Source organism: Actinia tenebrosa, unplaced genomic scaffold (assembly GCF_029948245.1).
Source record: "Actinia tenebrosa isolate PJP-AT-01 unplaced genomic scaffold, QUT_ActTen_1.0 PGA_scaffold0__85_contigs__length_37466705, whole genome shotgun sequence".
NCBI lineage: Eukaryota > Metazoa > Cnidaria > Anthozoa > Actiniaria > Actiniidae > Actinia > Actinia tenebrosa.
The window spans coordinates 16391230-16417312 of record NW_028292569.1 but is presented as its reverse complement, the minus strand read 5'-3'; the positions used below and the strand labels follow the sequence as shown (position 1 = coordinate 16417312).

General features: G+C 35.5%; 2 protein-coding genes across 3 annotated transcripts; one reads left to right on the top strand and one right to left on the bottom strand.

Moving 5' to 3' along the window:
* Positions 1–746: 746 nt before the first annotated feature.
* On the top strand, positions 747–16403 carry LOC116301360 (ras-like protein 1). The gene is made up of 5 exons (XM_031710405.2): positions 747–1335; positions 12828–12884; positions 13520–13593; positions 14074–14256; positions 14644–16403. The coding sequence occupies exons 1-5, from the start codon at positions 1266–1268 to the stop codon at positions 14986–14988; spliced, it is 729 nt and encodes a 242-aa protein (XP_031566265.1). The 5' UTR covers positions 747–1265; the 3' UTR covers positions 14989–16403.
* A 984-nt stretch (positions 16404–17387) lies between these two features.
* Positions 17388–26083, bottom strand: LOC116301476 (uncharacterized). 2 transcript variants are annotated; one of them, XM_031710549.1, is made up of 5 exons: positions 26031–26083; positions 18854–18999; positions 18334–18420; positions 18013–18118; positions 17388–17687 (listed from the first exon to the last, which is right to left on the bottom strand). In XM_031710549.1, coding segments are annotated over exons 1-5 (351 nt in total). In that variant the 5' UTR covers positions 26033–26083; the 3' UTR covers positions 17388–17677. The 2 variants fall into 2 exon arrangements, with proteins under 2 accessions (XP_031566409.1, XP_031566416.1); XM_031710556.2 differs by lacking the exon at positions 26031–26083 and adding an exon at positions 19746–19871.

Genomic DNA, 26083 nt, shown 5'->3' with positions numbered 1-26083 from the left:
TTCCGGCTCTAGTAAAACTATGGGCAAAAAAAGAATAAGAAAAAACCTATGAGGTATAGAAGAGACAATGTATTATACATAAGCTTATATATCAATTTGGAAAAAAAATTTTATATGAGAAAATTGACTTGATATTTTGGCTTTTTTTCAGTTTCCTCACTTACTCAATTTAATTCCTCAATTTCAAATATTTTATCTCTTCATTGACAAGAATTAATTTTTCTATCAATTACATTTCTCCAATCAATTATTTCCGACCGAAATTCAGCAAAAATAGGAAACCTCGGTTTAAGTTGAGTGAAAAAGGACACTCTTCAATTCCAAGCCAGAACAAAGCTCTGGCGATACCAAGATTTTGTTTCCCTGGGCACGGTTGTACGAAGGGTGAATAGCGCTATCCGATGGATAAATCCTTATCCAGTGGATAAATCAATGCTGTTATTCAATAAATTTATCCACTGGATAAGATTTATCGGTCGGATAGCGCTATCCACCCTTCGTACAACCGGACTCAGGGCATTATATTTGCCAATAAGTGGCTCCCATGCGGAAAGACTCAAAACAATACGACGCCCATTTGTAGCCCATACGTCGAAAAAGTCACGAGATTAATCAAACAAGGCGATGTCTATATCCAACCTTTGACCTCATCCTAAGAACACATTGAAATCCAATCCGTTCTACCTTACTTTCTAGAGTATCTGCTGTCATTTCGTATGTCGCTTGTTATTGTTCTTGAGAACCGGGAGTAGAGTGTGCCTCTTCAGCGACTGGGTTCCTGTTTGGTAACTTTTACCTCCGAGCAGTTAACGGTGCGATTTCCTTATTACCAAGAGACCAAACGCATTGAACACGAAGAAAATTTTCTTTGAACTCGTGAAGCGGTTTCAAGAGAGAGAAGAAGTAGATTAGATGTAAAAAGCTGCCCCGGAAAGAGTGGTGGAATATATCTGTGCGTCAACGTCGACGTTCAAATATCAAGCATATCGAGTAAAGAAGGAGTTTCTCTTTTGGCAGGATTGCAAGCAGAGGTCAAACTCTTCGCAGAATTCTAAGATTTCGTGCTTCTTTAGCCAAGATTGTAACGAAAGAGTATCATTTGATGGCAACATCTCAGGAAGTTACGAACGATACTTAGGAGACTGCTCGCTGGTCCAAACATAACTTGTACCAACCCGTATCAGCTCTGCTCATTTCATCGATTTTTTCTGTTGTTTGCTGTGGCTTGGTCCCTTGAGGGGCATTGGATTTATCTTTCTAGAATAATGAAGGATCCTAAAGAGGTATCTGAGCTAAAGATTGTTGTGTTTGGAGAACCAGCCGTCGGGAAATCTGGTAAGCAGTTAGGAATGTACTAAATCCATATGTTGTTATTATAACAATGTTTTGCTTTCAAAATCCTAAATCATGTGACGAAGCTTTCTCTGTATGTGTGCGTTTTGCCAAGGGAGAGCTTGGCAGCCTTTGAAAATATTTCTCATATTGTTTTGTTACGAAAGTGTTATGAAAGCGCTGGTGGCTTTCACGAGCAAGCACCACATCAGGCACGTAATTTATAAGCCACGATTAACTCACAGCAGGCAAGTTCCAAAATAGGCCTCGTTCAAAATGTACAATACTCGACAGACAGACAAGCGGCGAGTTGTCACCATCTATGTATACAATATGTTATTATTAGAAATTATTAGAGTACAAACACTATAAGTGTGTAACATAAATACAACTAAACAGTGCAAAGTGTTGCACACTATTAGTGTTTGTACTCTATTCAATCATATCGACTAGTTTTTGCTAAACATTTGGTGTTTGGTGAAACATTATGATCTATATAGATATTATTTTAAAAACACTATTTTTTTAGTCAAGTCTGCCTTGACTTTCAAATAACCATAGAACTGACTCATTTTAGGATTTTTTTCCCGGATTAAAAGATAATCGTGGCATCAGTAATTGCATTTCCCATTACAACCTTTTACTAAACTATTCATACCAATCCGTCTGAGTAGATTTTCTTAAAAGGGCAACATGATATATTACTTTTTTATAAGGTTTTTCGTGCTTCGTCGGCACATACTAAAGTAACTTATCGAGCTAAATTTTCTATGCCGCGCAGGTTATCGTCGTCAACATCGCCGTAGCCTGCATCAATGCTATCAACACTGATAATTTCCTAGCGATATTTCATCGTGTAAGATTCATGAAAGACTTGGCATCCAGAAACATAATCTGTTAAGTAATCTGCGTGTAGTTTGTGGCCTAGTTGAGCTTTGAGTGATTTTTTGGATCATCTTATATCGATGTCTTGAAAGATTTTGCAGAAGGGTCATTTAGGTACTATGTTACTATCATGTTCTGACTTCACTTCGACGCAATTTCATAGCCTCCTCTGCAGGCTAATCGCAATGGTTTTCGTCCCGTTCGGTCAGCTCTCAGCTAAAACAGGAAGCCCAATATAGGAAAAGAGAGCGAAAAGAGCAAAGAAGGAGTCTACAATCTTCTATGTTCCGTGTCCGATATAGGCATTGCTTAAAAAGATATACAGTTAGTGATGAACGCTGACTACCGAAGAAGACAATTACATAACTAGCAAAGTCACATGTTACCTAATACACACTCACTCGATATAGAAAGAATATATAAAATCAGTGTATAATTATAAATATTTGTCGTACTGTTAATCTCTGTTTTAGCTAGACAACGATATTGCATAATAATCACCAAGAGATGCAAAATGTCGAAAGTTGTAAATGCAATTCATCTTTTCGGCGCTAACTTGGATTGTGTTACGGTCACTAAAAAGTTCGGACGTCGTTCTCGGCCGATTCCCATACAAATTCATTGATTTTAAAGAGAAAATTTAGATAGATTTCTTTAGTTAGCTATCTTAACAGCAGTAAGAAAAGCTTCAATCGAGCTAGAAAAATGATCATTCACTTGTATTTAGAGAACTAACTAAACATTAACCAAGTAATAGTTCATTTAGAGTCAGCACATTTGTACGGAAATTCGAGAACAATGTACGAACTTTTTGTTGACCGTAACACAATCTAAAACAATTTATACCCCGTGACGGCTAGCGCCGAAAAGGTGAATTGCATAACACCGCTATAATCCATTACTGACGCTAACTTTTGCCAGATTACGTCATCGACGTATTAACAAAGCTACATAGTGGTGTCACGTGAGGATAATCCTGCGAGTACGTGTTTCGATGATTGTTGATACTGGGATTATTTATTCTGTGTTTCCTTTATAAGCTTTGCACTTTTGTACTGAGCTGATTTTGAGATTGGAAGCAGATAGTGAGTCCGCGATTTTAGTCACCCGTTTTTAAGCACTGATTTGAACCACAGAAACATCAAAAAACATCTATTCTTTGATATCAAAACTACTTTGGTGGTAATGCCACCGCAGCTGTAGATCAAAATTCACTTTGGTAGTCTGGACTAATGCCCCTTGCATAAAGCACCACCAGGACTTATACCTCGTTTGGGCTTCCTGTGGTAAAGCATGCTCATTCTGGTCGCTTCGGTAGGAACATGTTGCTGCCACAAAAGCCAGACCACAAATTACTTTGTTTATCTGGGCAAACTGAAGCACGACAAGGACTTATAGTCATTCTTTTGATGAAAAATAGGAAACAAATGTTCTTGTCTAGACTGTTACACGAGTATTTTATCAGAGATCTGTCTACTTGACTGTCCCGGAGTCCAAAAAGTTCAATAAATTCAATATAATGTTTAATGCTCTTTGAACTTAAACATGTTATACAGCTGAAGAAAGGCTGGAATAGTGAACAGTTTAATTATAGGACCTTCTTGAAAATCATTAAGGTGAGGAAGCTTCTAAATAAAATTCAAAAAAATAGAAAATATAAAACGACTAAATTCTATGAGTAAGACAGATTTTGAAAATGTACTCATAATGGAAATTAACGCTAAAATCCGACGTTTCGGATTCATCTTGACTCCATTATCAAGGTTATTGGAAACAGGTTTAGCATTTTTGAGACTTGAAAACTTGACAAGTGTATCATTAGGATCGCTTGCAGTCTTGGACTAAACCAGATATTTGATAAATGCACGCTGAGATACTGTGTTGTCCGGACATATCAGATTCGGACAGTCGGACAGGTTGAAATATTCATGCAGGTTGGAATACTTTGATGTTAAATTTGGTCGGTCGATAATTACAGGTTGAAAAACAAAAAACTCTATTTGTCCGGAGACATCAGCGATCGGTATATGCAGGTTGTAATTCTTTGTTGTAAAATTTGGACGGTCAATCATTACAGGTTGATATACTTAATTAATCCCAAAGACATCAACGGTCGACATATGCAGGTTGAAATACGTTGATGCAAAATTTGGACGGTCGATAACTACAGGTTAAGATACTTCGGTGGTCCGAACACACAAGATTGATTAGAGAAAAGTGATTTTACAGATTGGCAACAGTCTAGAAGAGGAGACCCGACTTTGAAAGATGATTAGATTATTAAATGGTGCTATCGCTTAAAACAATGTTGAACAAAAACCCTAGTTATCTTGTTACCGCCAGAAGATTACGAAAAAACGGAAATCCGTCGCCTCAAGAAACAGCACCGCATTAAGTTCATTAAAAAACAATTTTTTTGTTTCTGTTTTGCTTTTGTCATAGGGTTCTTTTCACTGACATTTTGGTAGGACGTTCAATCTTGTTCGCACTAAGAAAAATATTGGCGAAAAATGCTTGCGAGTTGTAATTTATTTGGTACTATAAAGAAAATAGAATCTTGCAGATTTCTATAGATTATTTTAAACTTGCGAGACCTATATATTCATTACGTGAACGAAAGCGAAAATAATCATTATATGTAATGCTGAAATATCTTGAAAACATTCGTGAGAAAAGGTTGAGCCTACAGGAAGCCAGCGGAATTTCGTAGACATGCGCATTGAAAATTAAGGTAGTGGTAGAGCAGTGATTGGACGAAAAGTGGTAAATGAAAAGCCGCTTCACTGCCATTCCTTTTTCGCGAGTAATCAAGACTATGAAATGAGACAACTGACCAAAGCCATTTCAGTGTTATCGGGCATTTCTAACTACGTCATTGGTCACGTCAAGAGGTGTGTGAAATTACAACTGTACAGTGATTGGCTAAGACAAATGTCATATATTAAGAAGTAGTTTCAGTGTTACGGCAATTATCTACTTCATTGGTACACGTCATGTCGTGTCATTTCAGAGTTACGACACACCTTAGCTATACTTGTACGGCAGTGATTGACTGAGACCCTTGATAATTATAGGAAGCCATTTCAGTGCCTATCTATTTCATTGATACACAGCATGTGGTGTTTGGCCAAAATTGAACACCAAATATTAGAAAATCATTTTAGTGCTACCACACGCCTTAGCTATACCTATACAGTGTTTGGATATGACCTTTGGATAAATATTGAAAAGCCATTTGAATGCTGCGAGCATGTCAGTAAGTGCAAAAGGAGGTTCCGCTCATCCTAAGCCGCTATATTTCATTGAACTTTTAAATGTTACTTGATATAATGAAAATCTAGGGTTATTATCAGACTTTTGTTTGCATTTTTGCCTGAGTATATTGAACCACGGTTAAATTTTCTTGCTGTAGTCAAGCGTCATTTTATTTAATTCGATTAGACTAGCGTCGTGTTTCCCATTTAATCCAACCTTTTTCGGTTTTATAATTCGCGTCTCATAGATAAAATATCATTAGGATGAAAAAGAAATCTTCTTAACTGAGGGAGAATTAAAAAGACTAAGTTTCTTGGCACCAGGATTCTGTGGTGAATAATACTCGAGGATTTAGAACGAAATATCGTATAAATAAATGAATCCTTGAATTATTTCCATAATTTTTCTTCGGAGTGTGAGGAATAACTGACTTAATTTTGACACGATGTTTGTCGCCCATCTAGTTATGGCCTCGTATAGAACGTTCTTTGTGTTGCTATTTTAAATAAAAAAAAGTGAATGAAAGAGAAGGGAGAGAAAAGAAAAGATGAGACGAGACGAAAGAGAAAAGAAGAGAAGAGGTAAAAAAGGAAGTACTGAAGGGATTAGGAGAGAAAAGAAGAGAGATATAAAGAAAAGAAAAAAAATCTAAAAACCTACAAAAAATAAAATAAAATAAAAAACAAAACAAAACAAAAAACAAAACAAAACAAAACAAAAAACAAAACAAAACAATAAAAACAAAAACGAAAAGAGCGAACCTTCAAAAACAAATATATCTTGGAAATTGTTGCGCCTGCTTTACTCTAGTTTGAACACATTAAGTTAATATTCGCTTGTCATCCACCAGTCGTTCAGTTTCAGTTCAAATTTCAGCAACACTCGATAAACGACAAAACGAAAGTACCAGAAAAAATTAAACGAACTACTCAAAAGATTAAGCGATGACAAAATGACGAGTTTTGAAGAGCTTATAGTGCGGATGGCAAGCAGAGCTGATCAGATATCAGGGCTTTCTTGGAACACAATCCCTTTTTAGTGTGACTATAGATACTAATAGACATTCTCATGATTTGAGATCTAGTGTTAAGTACTTGATGCGACTTAGCAAGTACTTTGGTCTCGATGGAGATTATTTTTTTCATCCTCGTGTTTGTCATTTTTAACTTCCTTTACCCATTTCCCGTTTTGTACTACGTTTTCCATTCACCCTTTTTCTTTTCCTAACGACCTGTCGAGTGATTGCTTAATATTTGACGTCGTACGAGCTCACTAAAACGCCAAACGATAACGTCAAAAAAATACCAATGTAGTTCTTCCGAAAGCTCTTCATCAAACATCAAATCAGAAAAGACAAATGCGATAAGTGCCGTTCTTTAAATTCATTATTTAAAAAGTGAAACTCGCCTGGAAGGCCGAACAAATGGCGCTAAAATTTATCACTGAAAGTTATGTCCGCGGTTTGTGACACTCCGCTCGAGTTTCTGTCATCAACTACGTTTGTCACCCCCGTCGAAGCCAGAAAATAATAGCTAGACTTTTTAATTTGAGACAGAATAAAACGCACTGTTATCTCAGCCACTTTATTTTGGCATAAACTTGACAAGCCCTTGAAAATTATGTTTCGTGTGATTACATATATTAGAAATATCTTAGACTACATTTTCCAGAAGAAAAAACAATCATATTCAAATAAATACACAAGTCAATATCGAATCAGTAGAATTCTATCTATATGTCTCTATCCGTAACTGATTTTTGTCAGCTAATGCTAGGAAAAACGAGGTTTGAACTAGTCTACGAGTTTCAAAGAAACATTATTTTTCTCCGTAAAGACTTACAGTTTTGCTTTTACTCTCTTTCCTTCTCCCTCTCTCTTTTCTCTTTTTCTTTTTCTCTTCCTTTTTTTTTTCTTCTTTTTTTTCAATTTCGCTTGAGATTGGAATGTTTACTTTGTAAATTGACGTAGACACGAAGAAACAATCGAACGTTTTTAGTGAAAATGGAGAGTGAAAGCATTAACTTGCTGTGCACAACATTGGTTCCTAATTTGTCACTCTAGTTTCATTCAGCAAATAGGCGACACTCATGTGGACAAAAATAGCCTAGAAAGCGTGAATAGAATACTTGGATTTTGTGTTGTCAGGGAAGTCAACCATTAGTAGATTTAAATTTAGTAGAAAGAAAAATAAAAGACATTGCGAGAAGAGTGTAGGCGAGTTAATTTCTAGTTAATTTTTAGTTTTATTAGTGGTTAATGTTAAAATTATCCTATCTTTTATTCATTTATTCGTCCACTTTTTATCTTGAACTCAAATATATGTCTCCAGAGGGGTTCTGAAGGCTTTAATCATTGATTTTCTCATTCAACTCCGTCCGTAACTTAGATTATTTAAAAAAAATAATAAAAACGCCGAAACGAATAAATGTTTTAGATTTATTTTAATTAAAAAAAATTCATTCCATGTTTGGCGCCAAGGGTCTTCCCTTTAAGTCTCTACTTCGTTTGTATTGTCTGCGTTTGCGGTTCGTGTTTAAAAAGGCTTTTGTTTTCAACCGAAATTATCTACAGTCATAAAGCCATAGTCGTTTATTTTTTTAATTTAAAGAGTTTATTAGTAGAGTGGGTTTTGGCTAACTTGTCTTTATAATGTGGTTTAAATCTTGGTTTGAATCTTTAATAAACGTTCGAACTTAGGATAACTGACTAGAAAGAAATGTTTCTTTTTTAACGAAAAAAAAAAAAGTCCTAATAAAATGAAGACAAACAACTGTACGGCAAAAACCCATAGGAAATATAGAAGAAAAAAGAATTGAAAGAAATGAAAAACTGTGTCATTTTATTAAGTTTTTCTGTAAAAAAAATCCCATTCGCTAAAGTAACCAAAGCCAATATTTGTTTTTAAGATATAATTATGTTATAAGATTCAAGTAATTTTTAAAAATACGATAAGAAAGTAAGTGAAAACACATATATGATATCTCATAAAAAATGCACTCAATATATAATGAAGTAGAAAGTCGAAAAAACACGACGGTTTAAAACCAAAATTTTTGGCAAAAGTGTACTGGTTGCCAAGATATTTTTGAAGTATAAAGTCAAAAAAAAGTTGTACATTATGGAAAAAATTGTAACAATTATGATTTTCTTTTTTTTTTTTTTTTTTTGATAAATTTTTGGGAACTTTTTGCTTAATTCGACGTTGGATATTTATCACACAAGATCGAATTGATTCTATTTTAAAATGATTTCGAAAATCTCGCTTACCTCCCTGAATCCTGAGGATGGAAAACCGTCTCGACGTCAATATAAAAAAGCTGCTTTCAACACGATGTTCAGCGTTCGTTCAAATAGTTGACATACAAGATCACGTTCGTATGACTTATTACGAAATACCTGCACTTCTATTGGAATGATTTGGACGATAATGCTTTTTCTAAACATAGGAGAGGTTCTATAAATTGCTGAGAATTTATAATGTTTGAATAATTGTCAATTAAATCCTGATGATCCGAGAAGATTACAGAGCTAGCCATACCACGTCATATAGATTTTGTTTTAAAGACAATATCTTATAAATATTTAAATTTCTGAGTTTTAGAACCCTAAATAATGAGGCATAATGGAGGAGCGGGAAAACAGAGACCCAAAAGAAAATAAATGTTTTAAGTAAATTTTTGTTGTTGTTGTTGTTTTGCTTAATTTATGAATTCGTGACCCAAGTTTCCAAAACTATCCTCTGAAAAACGAAAACAAAAACTTTACTACAATAATCATTGCAAATAAAATCATCTAAGAGTTAATTGAACTTGAATTTTTTTAGAATTATTATTATCTTTGGGGGTATATTTCGAATTTGGAGTGACACAAACTCCCAAAAAAATAAATAAATATGATGTTTTACTACAATCTGAATTTGTCGTGTGCGTGTGTTGCTAAAGTCAATAGGACAAAATATGCTATAAAAAAACCTACGCGAAAGTTAAGTGTCGTTAAAATGGTCACATCTAAACATTATCAGGCTTCAAGTGTTTTTACAAGAGTTGTTCAAGTAATTTTAGTCTTTGCTTGGAATTATGGGATAGAGTTTGCACGGTTTATGTAAAAATATCGGCTACGCCTCGAGTTCATATATCAAATACAAGACGGCCACTCGTATATATTACGTATGGCTGAGTTTTATTTAAGTATATGAAGCTCTTTAGTAAGTAGTGTAAGATTGGATAGATGGATGGATGGATGGATGGATGGATGGATGGATGGATGGATGGATGGATGGATGGATGGATGGATGTGGATGGATGGAAATGGATGGAAATGGAAGGATGGATGGATGGACAGATGGGATGGTATAGTATAGATTGGATAGATAGATGGAAAAGTAAAAAAAAGACATATTTTTCTCCTCTCTTCACATCAATAATTTCCCTCTGTTTTCGGTGGTGCATAAAATAAGTTTCCTATAGTTTTGCAATGGCTAATCATTCTTGTTTGTTAAACTGAACGATAAGGGGGGCAGGAAGATAAGATTTCCTCTTTGAAAACAAAAATGCAATCAACCAAGATCAACTTGGCTTAAACCTAATCAGTCGTAAAGAGCAGGTTTGTGATCAATCTACTCGTGTAAATATTGGTAAAAAATTCAAACAATGTTTACCTCAATGAATCTACAATCATGAATCAGAGCTTCCACTTGAAGACCTTTAGGAGTAATCAACCAAATGTTATAATTTCTCCCAATTATGGAAGAAAAAGAAAATGAGAATGAATAAATGAATGAGAAAGAGACAGATAACCGCAATTGACAATCACACTTCATTCTTTCCTTAAAAAAAACGAAAAAAGAAAACGAAACGAAACAAACTGACGAGGAACGAAAACCTTTTTTTGGAAAGAATGATCGAGAAATACCTAATTTAATAGCTAATGTATTAACGTTATCAAAACATGGAATTACTTTTCCAAACGAAAACATAATAGGATAACATTTCCCTTCGAATCATACAAACCGCAATCTTACTATAACATAAACTCCTTATTTCGTTATTCCAATATGAATAAGCAAAAGGACAACAAAGGTTGATGCGATCTGGATTTGTTGAAAATAAATATGGATGCCACTTGTTGGACTTTAACTAGACTCGAATGATATGGATGATCTTCTCTCTAAAAACTAAGTCTTATCGTGCGGTTTCTTGTGTATATCTTGTTTATTTATTTTTAGCTTTATATAAACTGAGACATCAATTAAAGTTTGCTTACAGTTTCAAAAATATTCTAGAATAAATAGCCATTAAATTGGCTTTTGTAAATCCTTTTAAGATTCTTTAAAAAATCTTTTTTTTAAACGTGTATACGTAAAACAAAAAAAATTGTTTTCAAACTCATGATTTTATTATATATATATATATTGAAATCTTACTTATTATATATCGATACCAGGTTTTCGTTTCATTTTATATTCGATGTTTCTTATGGTTTTTAAGAACTTTTTACCGTATAATTTTTGGCTTTAAAATTTATCCTAAATCGCTTTTTATACGGACTTGAAATTCGAAGACGTGCTAGAAAACAAACATTAGTTATATTATTTATGTTGTGTACTTCTTTACCTTTTGTTCAATTATAGAAGTTTCCCTGCGGGCGTTGTGTAGCATAGACCGACTAGAAATCAAACCTTGTTGATAGCCAAATAAAATGATTGAAAGCATTTATTATGTTAGATGGTCGAGTGTTCAGGATTGAGATAAGTTATTACTAAATAGCGACTTGTTTTGTCGGCAAATGAGCTTCATAACCGCATCTACAGTAGAAAAGTCTCCACAGAGTCAAACGTCTAGGTCTAAAGAACTGTGCTATATCGTTTGGCATACGAGTGTATTAAGTCAAAAGTGTATTGTGAAAAGACTAGGTTAAGCTTGGAATTGAAGTCCTCGCAGCGGGAGTAAAAGCGACGGAGGAAAAGAAAGAAATTCGTACGAAAGAAAACAGAAAATATATCGTCAAAATAAGCAATTGCGAGCACTTGGAGAAAAGTAATTGATGTCATTGAGACGGTCCCTAAAACATTTGGAATTATTAAATATTTTGATAAAAATCTATGGTTTTTATGAATGTTTTTTTTCCTCTTTGAAAATGGAAATTTTTGGCGATAAGAGGGAGATAAATTATCTACTATGTAGGCGCTTTCCTGGCCAGTTTTGCGTGAGTGGGCTCGTCCGCTTCTTTCTTTATCCTTTCCGACTCTTAAAAGAAACCCTTAGAAAAATGAATTTACGAGTTAGTTTAGGTGGTTTCTTATTTTTACTTTGATAAATGTAGGGAAAACAGCACGCACGACTTTTTTAAATTCAAGATTAAGATAAAAAACGCTGAATATCTAAAAAAAATTAGGGTCAAGCCGCATCGCAAAGAGAAAATAAACATAAATTTGTAATTTTCGTCAAAAAAAGATAATGGAACAGACGATAGCACGATAGCACTATCACAGATAAATGTGAATTTTTTCCAGACGCAGGGGATCTGTGACACTTAAAAACCCATAAAACCAGATTAACCCATGACAGAGTAGTAGAAAAATGTTATATAAAACAAGATGATTGAGCAGTCTGAATCTGTTACTAAATTTTTGCGCAAATGCGTGCGCTAACTGTAACTCCATATCATTAGCGACCAATGTTTAACCTCATTATATCTCTCAAAATAATTGCTTTCTGTTTTTTTAAATGCACATTCCTTCTGTAAATGATTCCGCATTTATTTTTCTTCTTATTTACATAACTTTGGTTAACTAATTTTGGGAATTTTGCGGTGGAAAGATTAGGCTATCATCCCTTCTTCTCCATCTTGACGCCATACTAAAAACTTTTGAATAAGCCGACAGACATGCGGCATCCCGTTGTCTGATTCTACAGAGCCGTAAAGCAAACAGAGAAAGGAATTCTGGAGTATCATTCATTGATAACTGAGGTTTAGATTAGTTTTTAATTGTCTGGAAAAACCGTTTATTTGGGGCAATCTTTATCATGACATGCATAATCCTAATCATCATCATCATAATTCATCATCATCGTTACCATCATAAACACCATCATTTTACCATCGTTATCATCATCATTAACAATTATCATCACTATCTGGCTTCATCATCGTCGTTATTATTATCACAATAATAATGACCCTTTTAGATCGTGATGATAATGGTGAATGATGATGATGATGATGATGATGGCCATGATGATAGTGATGATGTCAGATTTTAATTACTATATATTGCGGCGTAGTAGCCATCCACATGTTCGACATATCTACAATTTATATATCCACTTAAAGGTATAAATTTCTTTTTTTACAGCACTGACTATACGATACACAAAGCAAAAGTTCGAGGATATTTACGAACCAACGATAGGTAAGGCATAAAAGTTCACTTCACCTTCAACACCGGTACCACTATAATAGACATTTAGCTTGGACTTTATATTTTCCCATTTCAGACCACGTGTCATTCCCTTAAGAATAAGGATCTTTGTTTGAGTTGTATCCATATTCATGTGTCCTCTCTTACACAACCATTAAACAAAGAAATGATACTCTGGGGAATGACACATGGTCTGAAATGGGGAAATAACATTCTATTGATGGTTTTCACAGCCGCCATGTTGAATGAATTTTCACAAAAAACAAAAAATTCGTCATTAGTCTTTTTTTGTTTTATCATCCAACATGGCCTCCATGCATTGTGTTATTACATTCTCTTGGGAATGATTGAAAACCAGCAAAATTAAAATCATCTTCAAAATAATTTTGAATGTATTGAAAATTTTTATTTTTAACTTCCTCTCCTGCAGATGGGGAGAAGTGGCTGAGAAGGGGGTGTGGAGGGGGGTAACCAATCATCAGTTAACTACTAATTTTTAGGCCCATTGTCAATTAACTGTTAAACCCCATCCATGCCCTCTGAGAAGTGTTGGAATAGCTTTCGTTGCAAATAATTAAAGATGTGACAGATAAATCACTAATTGATAAATATATTAATTTTTCTAGAGGACACTTACCCAACAAATGTTGTGCTCGATGGTCGATCAGTGGAGCTATCTGTTGTGGATACTGCTGGCCATGTAAGTTAGAAGTAGCCTATGTTAACTTTCTGTTTACTTCTTCTTTATCTTTCTTCTATCCATCGAATGACCTTGACACTGCACTATTAAAAATCTGTTGTTCCATCTTCATCAGACGTGGTATTTTTTGTAACATTCTGTCCCTACTCCTGGTTTTGTTCATCAAAAGAACTGAACATTGCACAAGCATTTAAAATTGCTGTTTATCTTGCCCTCCAAAGGTATTCTTGCTGCAGACGAACGTAAACTCTTAAACTGCGAAAATCACTCACCACAGACCATGCTAACCATGGTCTTACAATGTAGAGCATGTTAACCATGGTCTAACCATGTACAACTCATGATAATCATGGTCTAACCATGTACTGTAGGGCATGTTAACCATGGTCTAACCCTGTACAACTTATGGTCATGCTGACATGCTAATCATGGTCTATCCATGTAGACCTTGCTGACCTTTTTTGATTTTTTCTCCCTCAGGGTATATTCTGCCAGATGAGAGAGAGCTACATCAAGTCAGGGGATGGATTCCTTCTTGTATACTCGGTGACAGACAAGGAAAGTTTTTCAGCAATCTCTGCGATAAGAGAACAAATACTGAGTGTCAAAGGAGAGAAAGGGAAGATCAACACCAACACAGCTATGGTGCTAGTGGGAAATAAGGTAACCGAAAATCTTTAAAAACTATCTTTGTACCCACCCATTCATCCATCCACTCCCATTCACTTCCTGCCACTTTCATCCATTGATCCCACCCATTGTGTATCCATGCACCTGCATCCATGCACCTGCCCATCCACCCACCTATCCATCTACTGCCACATCTACCCAGTTATTCAAATCCATCCATTTATTCCATCCATCCATCCAACCCTTCATCCATCCATCCTTCTCATTTTTCTGTATCTACCATAAATAAGGTTGGTCATTATCTTACCACTGCATTAAAGGTGAATCAGAAAATAGGGTTACCCTTAACCTATCAATCACACTGGATATTTCTCATCCATAATACAACACCAACTAATATTCTGTACTCACCTCTTACAGTGTGATTTAGATGATGACAGGCAAATATTGTACCAGGAAGGTGACCGTCTGGCCAGGCAATTTTCCTGCCCATTCTTTGAGACATCAGCCAAAGATGACGTAGGTGTTGAAGATGTCTTCATTGAGCTCACTAGAAAGATTAAAAGAAGCAAAATGGCAACGTTAAGTAAGCATTTTGCAAGAAACAGCCGAATGCGATTCTCGATGCGAAGCTTGTCAATTAATGAACGAAAATGTAAAGAAAAGCTCCAGGCACTAAAGGGTAAAGAAACTTCGACTGATGATTCTTGGAGAAGAAGGTCTTTCAGGAGATTTATTTGTGGGACTAGAACACTGGGAACTTAGCAGAAACTTAGACTTAGCAGTTGCAAGAGCTTGCAAAATCCAACATCGTTCATTTTCTGTGTAAAGAATATCTACAAGGACTGGTCTGCTCTAGCTGATAGCAAATGGTGGTCAGTGTTTGCTCATCATTGTGTGCAGATAATGAGATTCATTCAGCTGATTGACACCAAGCAATAGAATACTCTCTGGTTAGCAAATGACGAGCAGTGTTTTCATGCCATTTTATTTTGGTGATAAGATCAATCATTCAGCAGACTGATATCAAGCAATAGGCCAGTCCTCAATATTTTAGTTTATAAAAAGTATCTAATGTTCAGCAAGTCAAAAAAGTACGAAACTACTTGGCTAAACATAATCAGACAACTAAAGCCAGACAAAAAGGTGTATATATTTGAAGATTTAAAAAAATTAATGCTCATAGACAAAATAGTAAATTAATATTACAATATGGACACAATATCCCAATTTTCTAGTGGTATATTTTAGTCAAAAGCTTAGCTAAGCAATTGATGAAAATCTTGCATTTTCACAAAAGACTGCATTATCATCAATATTATTGTTTTATGAAAAGATAGAGAATTTCTCTTAAAACAAAGAAACCAAAACTGTACAAAAATATAATATGAACTTAGTGTAAGGGTTCAAGACATAAAGTATATTATTTAGGATTAAGTTAAGAAATGAAATATTTACAGGGATATATCAAGCTTTAGTAAACACGTCCAGACAAAACACTATACTTCAAACTATTCTACACAGATATGATTTCTATAAAATAGAGCTAATCCACTGTTTTCCCATTTCATACCATGTGTCATTCCCTAGAGTATTATTTCTTTATTTAACAGTTGTACATGAGAAGACACATGAAAATTGATACAACTCAAACAAAGACTCTTATTCGAGAGAGTGACATGTGGTCTGAAATGAGCAAAACATCTAGTCTCCTATGTAGCTGCTATTAGTTTCATCACGCAATGAGCGTGGTGTGACGACACTAATAGCAGCTGAATAGGGAGACTACAAAACATTACACTTGAGTGGATTTGGTCCATTAATTGGTTTCATTTCGCATTATTTCCTGCCTTATACAGAAATATATTCATCACCTGACTCTCATGTTTTCATTAGAACTCTTTCAGGCTGGTTGAAAGCACATGGTGGTCAGTGTTTGACCATTTTCATTTGATATAATGACATTCAAAGATTTTTATCAGCTGATTGACAACCCCCAAAATTATTTGTAATTTCTTAGAAAAGGTTCAGATCATGATTTGACTACCAACCCATTTGGATAGACAGTTTTGTTCCCAAAACAAAGTATTGAAAAAAATCTTGTCGACATATTTAATGTCAATTATGAACATGTACATAACTTGATAACTGCAGTAAATTAAATATTAATATTGTATGTATATTACTGAACTACTTTGTCATTGTGTTAGAGTGCACGCACTAAACCCATGAATACTATTTAGTACTAATTAGTAGTAATTCATACAGAATCCTTTGTTTTCTATTGTTTGATTATCACTATTTAGTACTAAAAATTAGTATTTGTTTCATGGATTTAGGGCGAGTACTCTATAAGTTTAAGAAAATATTTATGATAATTTATAGTAACTCACTCCATAGATGCTCATGGAGTGTGATTGGAATCTCCAAGAGGTGGTTATATGGAGGGTTTGAACAGGGTAAGGTATATTATTCATACCTCTTCCACAGAGGGGGATTGGAATTTCCAAGGGATGAGAAAGGTTTGAAGAGTGTATATTGTGTAGTTCCAGAAAATAACCATATCTTTCCCATGGTAAAGAGAAAGAGTTTCCAAGGGCTGGGAAGCGTTCACAAACATACTTTCCCATCTACCAATACTTCCCAATAAAACAAAAACCTGATCTTTCGCTTTGATATATTAAGCTACAAGAGTGGTGTTTGCAAGTGTCAGCCATTTTGAATCAGTTGAACTAAAAAAAAATTCTTACAAAAACTTTAAAAAAAAAGTGCAATAATAAATGAAGTATAATATCTTACCTTATGAAGGGTTAACTAATTGAGGATAACTTATAAATAGGCTTTTTCGAGCCAAAATCCTCCCCAACTTCAAAACTTTAAATCTTTGGTCTTCAAATCTCGCGCCAACTGAGGCTAGACCGGGAGACACTGGGCATTATTACACAGGAGGCCCGAGCTCTGTATTTGTGCATACTAAATTGTGAATAAAAATCTTAGAAATCTGTCCAAACTATTGTTGCACTGTTTTCTTGATTTCGCCACAATTGATATGAATGAGATTTTCTTTCTTTAAAAGCACTTTTCTGATACTTTTAGTGTTTCTAGAGTTTGGGCTTCCTGTGGTCGGTTCATCGTGAAGGAATCGGTCTGTCACGGCACAGCACTTAATTTTAAACTTTTTAATACGATTAAAATATAAAAAATGCTTTTACAAATCTAGACATTAACTTACAAACTTGTATATCAAATATAGTAATAGAAACTCTCAGCTCAGAATCATATTATCATATCATGACACAGGTATCCCAAATTTATTTTTTATATCCGCATCTCAAAGTCCTCAAAGTCATTGAACTTGCGTCGTTGATGTAAAAAATCCTTGTAAAACTAATCGAAGCATCAAATGGGCCTTTGAATTTGATCTTCAAGTGGGGGTAGAAATATAACTGTTAATCTAGTGTGTCCTGCAAATGGAAAAAAATACGACTTCGATTAAAATTCTCGTATGAGAAAAAGTTGGTCATTCAGACCCATTGCTGGTTTGCAATCATTCCCAATAACAAAAGACACGCTCGCCATGTTGGATGATATAACGAAAGAGCCTAATGACGAATCTTTTGTTAAATTCATCCAACATGGCGACTGTGAAAAGTTCTGTACATCACTATATTTGGTAAAAGTCTTCGATTGAGTCCATCGACATTAAAGTTATAACTGTTTAAAAATTTGAACATGCATGTTGTGCGTGCCAATTTGAAAAATAATAAAGCTTCTATAATCAAGTTTTACCTGATTTTAAACAATCTCATCATACTCTCTCGAAGAGATCTTTTCCTTCCTTTGCCAATTCCTCCTGCTGAATGCATGTATTGGGCATGGAATGCCCCTCCAGGAGCTGGGAAAAGATATAGTTGACAAGAAATTAAATAAACAAAGTTTTCAAACGTACGTCTCTCGATCCTTTGAGTGCGCCCGTGATTTAGTCGCCAAATTGGTGGAAGAATTTTGAAAAAAAATTTCTTGACGCGAGAGAGGAAAATTGGTGGCAGAATCTTGGAAAAAAAAAATCTATAAATCATGAATAGACAGTCATGGTTGTGTATTTCTTACCTCCAGGCAAGTTAGGGTAGTTGGGATGTGCGTGCATGTAGACTCCTCTACTGTGGTCCACTACCTTTGGCTTGCATGGTATTGTTACTGCGCATGTCAACCATACAAAAGAGAACAAAAATACTTTCAAATTTTATATAAGAAACATTCGAAAAGGAGTAAAAGATCTTGGCTCTTTACATTGGGAACTGTGAATCCCTCGTGGCTCGGATGACCACGTAGGAAATGGCGGGCTTGTCTCTGAGTTTGGGGAGGTGAAAGAACCAATGAGGACGCAAAGAACCCAGGCAAGGACCACCCTCCGTGCCAGCAATGAGGTTGGCTTGGCGTAGTGTTTCAAAAAGGCTACTAGTTAATGAGACCTCACATTAATAACCACAGAAATATTCATCATAATCACAGCAAGTATAACAATGGAATGTTGCCGGGTTCTCAGTCAAAGAAACTTGAAAACCAACAAATTTCCCGTCTGGACTGTTCAATAAAACCCTGGAACACTGTGTCATTAAAGCCCACCTACCTTTTGGATGTGGAGGCCTGTGGTCCCCAGTAGAACTCCCAGCCCCACTTCCTGAGCCTAGGTCACTGTCAACAGGGTAGCACAAGGATAGACGTACAAAACAAGCCAAGAAAAGCAACATAAAAAGACTATTATGAACCATCTTCCTGATAATTAAGAAACGAAAATCGATAGAAAATAAATACTCTTTACCCAGATGGAAAATCTTGTTTTTCTGAAATTTAAATAATCTAAGAATTGGAACTGGGTCTACAGCTTCGAACTTGATCAAATAATAACGCTTGGATATTTGTATTTGATCAAGAACTGATCACTGAACTCAGTCGCCGGATCGAACAGTCTGGTGATCTCAGACTTTCCTAAAGCATTCTCTTCTATATTTTACAACTCGTGATATATGAGAGAAGACAACAAACAGTTTAACTTAGCTATAATAGGTTTAGTGTAAGAAGAAATACAAGCCCTGCCGCGACAAGTGAACAAAGCGAACTTGATCATTATCACATCTGCTAAAGATACAATTATCATTTTCATGCAAATTGGTCATTAATTTAGTGTTACATGTCTTATTTTGTCTTTGGTGATTCAAGTGTCGCATCGACTAGGTTTGCTTCTAAACTATATGTGGGAACTTGGCAACGATTGAAAGAAGTAATAGTAATCGGACATTGGGACCAAAATTCGTAAAAATAAATAAATTATAAAATTCAGTCGCCGTAAAATCAATGTAAAGAGAAAAATATAGCAAAGAAATTCAAGATGTAAGGAATATAAGTGGAAAATAATTTGGATTTCCGAGGCCGGTTTTCGGGTTAAAATGATGTTTTCTGACCTTCATGCCAGAGAAAAGCATAGAATTTTCATTGCTATAAGGAGTCAATCTTTCTCTTACCTTAAAGGAGTTTTAAAATCAACAGAAATGACCAAGTAGAGAGACAACTGAAGCAACTAAAATAGCTGCGTTCAATAGATTGAAGTCAAAGAACAACACATCTAGGATACCTGTTGTTCACGTGTCAATTCAATATCGCTCGCTTTTGTTTAAGAGTGTTGATATACAATATACATACATGCTAACTACCGCTCTTTTCCTTGCAAGTACCAACAGGTCTTTTCATACTTTCTTGTTCTTTCCCCATTAATTCTTTTCTCTACGCTGTTTCCCCAATGGTCCAAACAAACAAGAATTAGATATTTCTCCGCATTAAAGTTTTATTATTAATAATAATAAAATGATAATGATGATAATGATGATAATAATAATAATAACTTGGGGGAGGCTTATAAACGAGGATGATTTAGCGGTAGCCTAGTATTATTGCTAAGGTAGAAACACCCGCACTATTAGTATAGGTAATAGGACTCCATGCTGTCCAATTTGGAAATAATTGGATGGAAAAATTCCGAGGACTGACAAAATTGAAAGAGGCCGATAGGCAGAGTCCAATTAGGCAGTATATGCAGACTAGAATTTTTTGAATTCAATAATTTCCAAATTGGGCAGATACATAGTCCTATTGCAGATTAATTATGTCATCCCAAACTATACTATACTAGAAAAACGCGAATGGAAACGATACAAAATTATTAATCTTTAATTTGGACAGGAAAGAGAATTTAAAACAATAGTTGCTTATATATGGGATAATAGAGTGATGATGTAATTAGTGCAAATAAAAAGTTTTCATGATAATGAGTACTTTTGATAAAGTTAATTTTTTTTTTACTTAAAAGTAAAAATGGTTTAGATGCGATAAAAATCAGAACGTTCTTTTTTAGGCCTTTTTTGTTTTAATTAGCGGGCAAGATTAAGACGATTGCGGGTGAGGCAGCGTTCAAGCGTATTTTTACCATTAGACTTACATAACAACAACTTCAGGGTTTTTAGTTTTGTGCTTTTATCATCTTTCCTAGCCATTTTTCTTGCTTTCATCGCCAACTATTCCGGCCATGCGCCGCTCGGCAAGTCAACGGATATAATGTATAAAATAAAAACCACAGGAAGCCCAAGCTCTCTCAGGCCCGGACTTAGAGAAACAACCTTTTTGCTACGGTATTCCTGTGCTTTAATAGGTATCCTATTACAAATGATGACAAACGAGAGCTGAGGATTCAAGCTTTATTTTGGTACCAAACATGCCGTATTTTGCGAATAATTTTCAAGGTTTTTACTTCACAAAGTGCCTATTCTTGAAGAAAGGATCTCACAAATACTCGTCTCAAATCGGAGTTTTTGAAAGTAAAAAACGAAAAGTATAAATTCGTTCAATCGACCACAGATTCGACATCAGTAATTTAGAATGTATGTATTTTAAGGATCGACCCCGGCAAATGAGGTAACTAGCTCTGATTTTGAGAAATGTTGTTTATAATATTTGACCTTTTGTGCTTTTCTTGCAATTTAACAAAGCACATATGGCAAGAAGGCTGTAAAAATCTAACTATCGAGACGAAAAGGTTTTTCCAAGCAAATTAAAGTATGTTTGGTAAAAATCAAATGTTTTAATGTTATATATTGATCTTCTACCCCGGCAAGTGGAAAACTGTTTACACAGAAATTTATAAATCGAAAACTATCTTGACTCTCTATACATTTCTTTGTAAAATCTGACTTAACTCGCCTAACACTTTCAAGCGACACCGCTGCATTTGTACGCGGGCGCATGACCGGAATAGTTGGCGATGTTTTTTATAGCTTTCACATATTCGGCTGGTTTTTTTAGCGAGGTAAGACGAGGGTTTCGGTCACTGTGGTTCGTTATGATATTGACTTGCGTAACTTGCACATCACATGGCAAGTCACATGTTGTTTGGGGTTTCCATGTTTGGGGTTTCCATGACGTTTTTCGTGTTAATTAGCGGGCAAGATTAAGACGGTTGCGGGTGGGGCAGCGTTCTCGTAATACGCCTTCACGCGTATTTTTCACCATCAGACTTACATAACAACTTCAGGGTTTTTAGTTTTGTGCTTTTATCATCTTTCCTAGCCATTTTTCTTGCTTTTTTTATAGCTTTCTCATATTCGGCTGTTTTTTTTTTCTTAGCGAGGTAAGACAAGGGTTTCGGTCACTGTGGTTCGTTATGATATTGACTTGCGTAACTTGCACATCACATGGCAAGTCACATGTTGTTTGGGGTTTCCATGTTTGGGGTTTCCATGACGTTTTTCGTGTTAATTAGCGGGCAAAATTAAGACGGTTGCGGGTGGGGCAGCGTTCTCTCGTAATACACCCGTTCACGCGTATTTTTCACCATCAGACTTACATAACAACTTCAGGGTTTTTAGTTTTGTGCTTTTATCATCTTTCCTAGCCATTTTTCTTGCTTTTTTATAGCTTTCTCATATTCGGCTGCTTTTTTTTTCTTAGCGAGGTAAGACAAGGGTTTCGGTCACTGTGGTTCGTTATGATATTGACTTGCGTAACTTGCACATCACATGGCAAGTCACATGTTGTTTGGGGTTTCCATGTTTGGGGTTTCCATGACGTTTTTCGTGTTAATTAGCGGGCAAAATTAAGACGGTTGCGGGTGGGGCAGCGTTCTCTCGTAATACACCCGTTCACGCGTATTTTTCACCATCAGACTTACATAACAACTTCAGGGTTTTTAGTTTTGTGCTTTTATCATCTTTCCTAGCCATTTTTCTTGCTTTTTTTATAGCTTTCTCATATTCGGTTGGTTTTTTTTCTTAGAGAGGTAAGACAAGGGTTTCGGTCACTGTGGTTCGTTATGATATTGACTTGCGTAACTTGCACATCACATGGCAAGTCACATGTTGTTTGGGGTTTCCATGTTTGGGGTTTCCATGACGTTTTTCGTGTTAATTAGCGGGCAAAATTAAGACGGTTGCGGGTGGGGCAGCGTTCTCTCGTAATACACCCGTTCACGCGTATTTTTCACCATCAGACTTACATAACAACTTCAGGGTTTTTAGTTTTGTGCTTTTATCATCTTTCCTAGCCATTTTTCTTGCTTTTTTCATAGCTTTCTCATATTCGGCTGTTTTTTTTCTTAGAGAGGTAAGACAAGGGTTTTGGTCACTGTGGTTCGTTAGGATATTGACTTGCGTAACTTGCACATCACATGGCAAGTCACATGTTGTTTGGGGTTTCCATGACTCTACAGTTTCGTAACACTTTTTTCACGTGGCATGGCTTATCTCTTTTTCACTAGAAGAAGAACTAGCTCAAAACTAGTGTGAGCTGCGTTGGTGTTTCTAACGAAATAGTAATGATAAAAAAAAAGTAAAATATACACCGTGAAAAGATGAAAAAATTTACTGACGTAAATTTAAATTGACCTTTTATCACTTCTTTTTCGCTAGGGTAGGGTGAGATGGATTTGGTTAGATGAGGTATAACCATCATATCTTGCGCCCATTCACAAACTGTCATCATCATGGTTGGACATGTGTGAATGCGTTGTTTTTATTTTGTTTTTTGTTTTGTTGTTTTTTTTTGCGTCGATCTCTCTTGTCAATCAGTATAATTACTTGAACGAGTCCAACTGGACAAGAACCGAACGAAAAGATTGGCTATTGACGTTTGCGGTCATATAATCTCATGTTCCAGTGCGAATACGACTTATTAGAAGACAAAAAATTTGGTTGTGACAAATAGCTCCTCGCCTGAGTATTATATAAACCCTGTTGATGGAATAAACTATTGTGCAGATCAACCTATCTTAGCCTGCTCTCCAACCGATGTAAACATGGCCGACGTCTCGGAGGTGTTTGAGGATTGTTTTTCTCCTTCTGCTCTTGAATACAGCGAAAAAGGTGGAGAATTATTTCAAGGCAGAGAGGAAAAGCTAGTACACTCTGAAAACGATGCAAATCATAAACTAGAAATTAAGAAATGTGAAGAGAATTGCTCCGAAACGCCAAGGAAGACATCAACGTTTCGGTCAGCGGCAAGAGCAGTTGCCTTAGCAACCACACGTGCCCAAGTGAGAAAGTCCAACACCTTTTTGCCTGAACTTCACATTAGAGAAGTGAAAGCAAGAATGCAGCACATTCTTGGGAGCAGCACAAATGTCAACGAGGGAAATTGGGTTGGGATGTTTTCTAAAAAGAGAAAAAGTTCATTCCGAGAGATGGCAATTGAACCTCCTCAAATTACGGTTGACTTTGCGATGGGAATCTTCGACCCAAAGAAAAGACAACTGCACAAGAAAATCAACTATGCTGCTGTAGTTCCAAATGAGGATTAAAACCGAAACGGTTGATATATCTCCGTTTATTTTCATTGGAAAGGGGACCAGTTATAAATTCGTTAAAAAGAGAGTGGTCATAACGGCGGCAAAAGGCCAACAAATTGAGGTGATTCTCGCAGTATATCAAGAAACTTATGCAGCTGCAAATTTAAAGATTCAGAAAAAATTCCGAGTCTCAGAAAAAATTCTGAGTCTTGAACGAATTATTACTTAATTACAATAAATAGTTACAAAGTTTAAAACGTTCGAACTCGTTTTATAGAAGTTACGAATAACTTCTAAAGCATATAGGAAGTGGCATTTTTACATCTTGATAGAGTTTGGGTAGAGGTCAGTTTTTTGTTTTGTTTTGTTCTTTTTTATTTGATTCAATTTTTTTTTTTTTTTTTTTTTTGATCTCAGTAGAATACTCACAAATGAATCTAAACCCTAATAGACGGTTCTCGTATCAAAAAGAATAAATAAATAAAAATAAATAAATAAAACGCGTGGCGCAGCTCAACGGGGTCAAACTGAAAGCATGTTCCAATTCTTAGAGGAGTAAAAAACATGCATAAAAATCTAGGCCTTTCTTCTTTTCCACGAAGACCCGAAATGTCATCATCAACATAATCTCTTTCACCCCTCTTCAGCATCGATTAAGAGTAAAAAATTTCAGTCGTCGCTTTAGTACAAGGCTTGGATAGTTCACTTGCATTCACGTGTAACGACCTGATTGGTCTAATCTAATCTATCTATGTAATCGTTCTCTCAAAAGAATTACTGACTTTTCGAAAATATCCAATTCCGTGTTATATATATGAATAAAAAAGATAATTGTAAATACAATATTACATTGAATGTCATTGTCATTATATCTGAACAAATGTCCAGAAGCATTGAATGAATACAGTCCTATGACTTAACGCTGTCGTTTGATCGGCTTCACCCTACGCGCCTAGACCGAAAAGGATCATGGGGATAATTAATTCACAGTTACTAGCTGCCGCATATGTTATCTAACACGTCTTGAGCTCGCTTTTTTCGTTCCCATTTAATTTGCTAAAACCATGCCTCGAGCATACGGCGAAGATTTAAACTGGCGAGCAGTTTGGATGACGCAAGTTCTGGGTAATTTACCCGTTATCCTTTTCGGTCTAGGCGAGTAGGAATGATCCGATCAACGACAACGTTTAGTCAAAGGACTGTATACTAGAGATGAGTCAATAGATGCCTATATCACTTCCTAAGAGGCTCTTTCTCCTCTATCCACTACGACAGTGCCTCAGTTGATTGAGAAACTTGACAGCGATACTTCACTTGAAGTAAAACGAAGTTTAACTGAGATGTTGAAAGTCGGTATGACTTTGGACGGACGAATCTAATTCAGGTTATTAAGCTGTCCAAATAGGTAAAAAAAATCGGCCAAATAGCAATTCAACACCATATTGATGTCGGAATCAACTGCAATTTTGACACGCACTGTTAATATAGGTTGATAGTGCTGTTCAAACTTTAAATAAGGCGTGATGCGATATATTGATGTCGGGATGTCTTTGCACTAGTTGCGCGTTGAGGATTAGAGGTATTGCTTGTGTAAACAGGTTAGCGCATATGGTCAAATGGAAGTTGACAAACAGACCTACTGTTTCTTCGTTTTTCATTTCCAAATATCATAATTAGGAAAAAAATGATGGTTTCGAAAAAGTATATGTTAATGTATATAATATATTGTTAATGTCAAATAGAATTTTTTTTTCAAATCCAGAAATGCGTTTGTTTTACGCAAATCAGCACACACTTTTCGTTAACTGTACTCATAAAATACAGAAAAGTATAAAGCGTATATTTTTGTATAAATGAATAATCTCATAGAAAAAAAAATCATAAAGATAACATAATATATGACACAAACAGTTTTGTTGATTGAATGCGAAGGTGTTGTTTTACAAAAAATATAAACGAATTCGAATATTATACATACATTTTCGGTCTGTGTTAGCTTTCCTTTGTGCCCTTTAGCCGCCATGCCTTCAC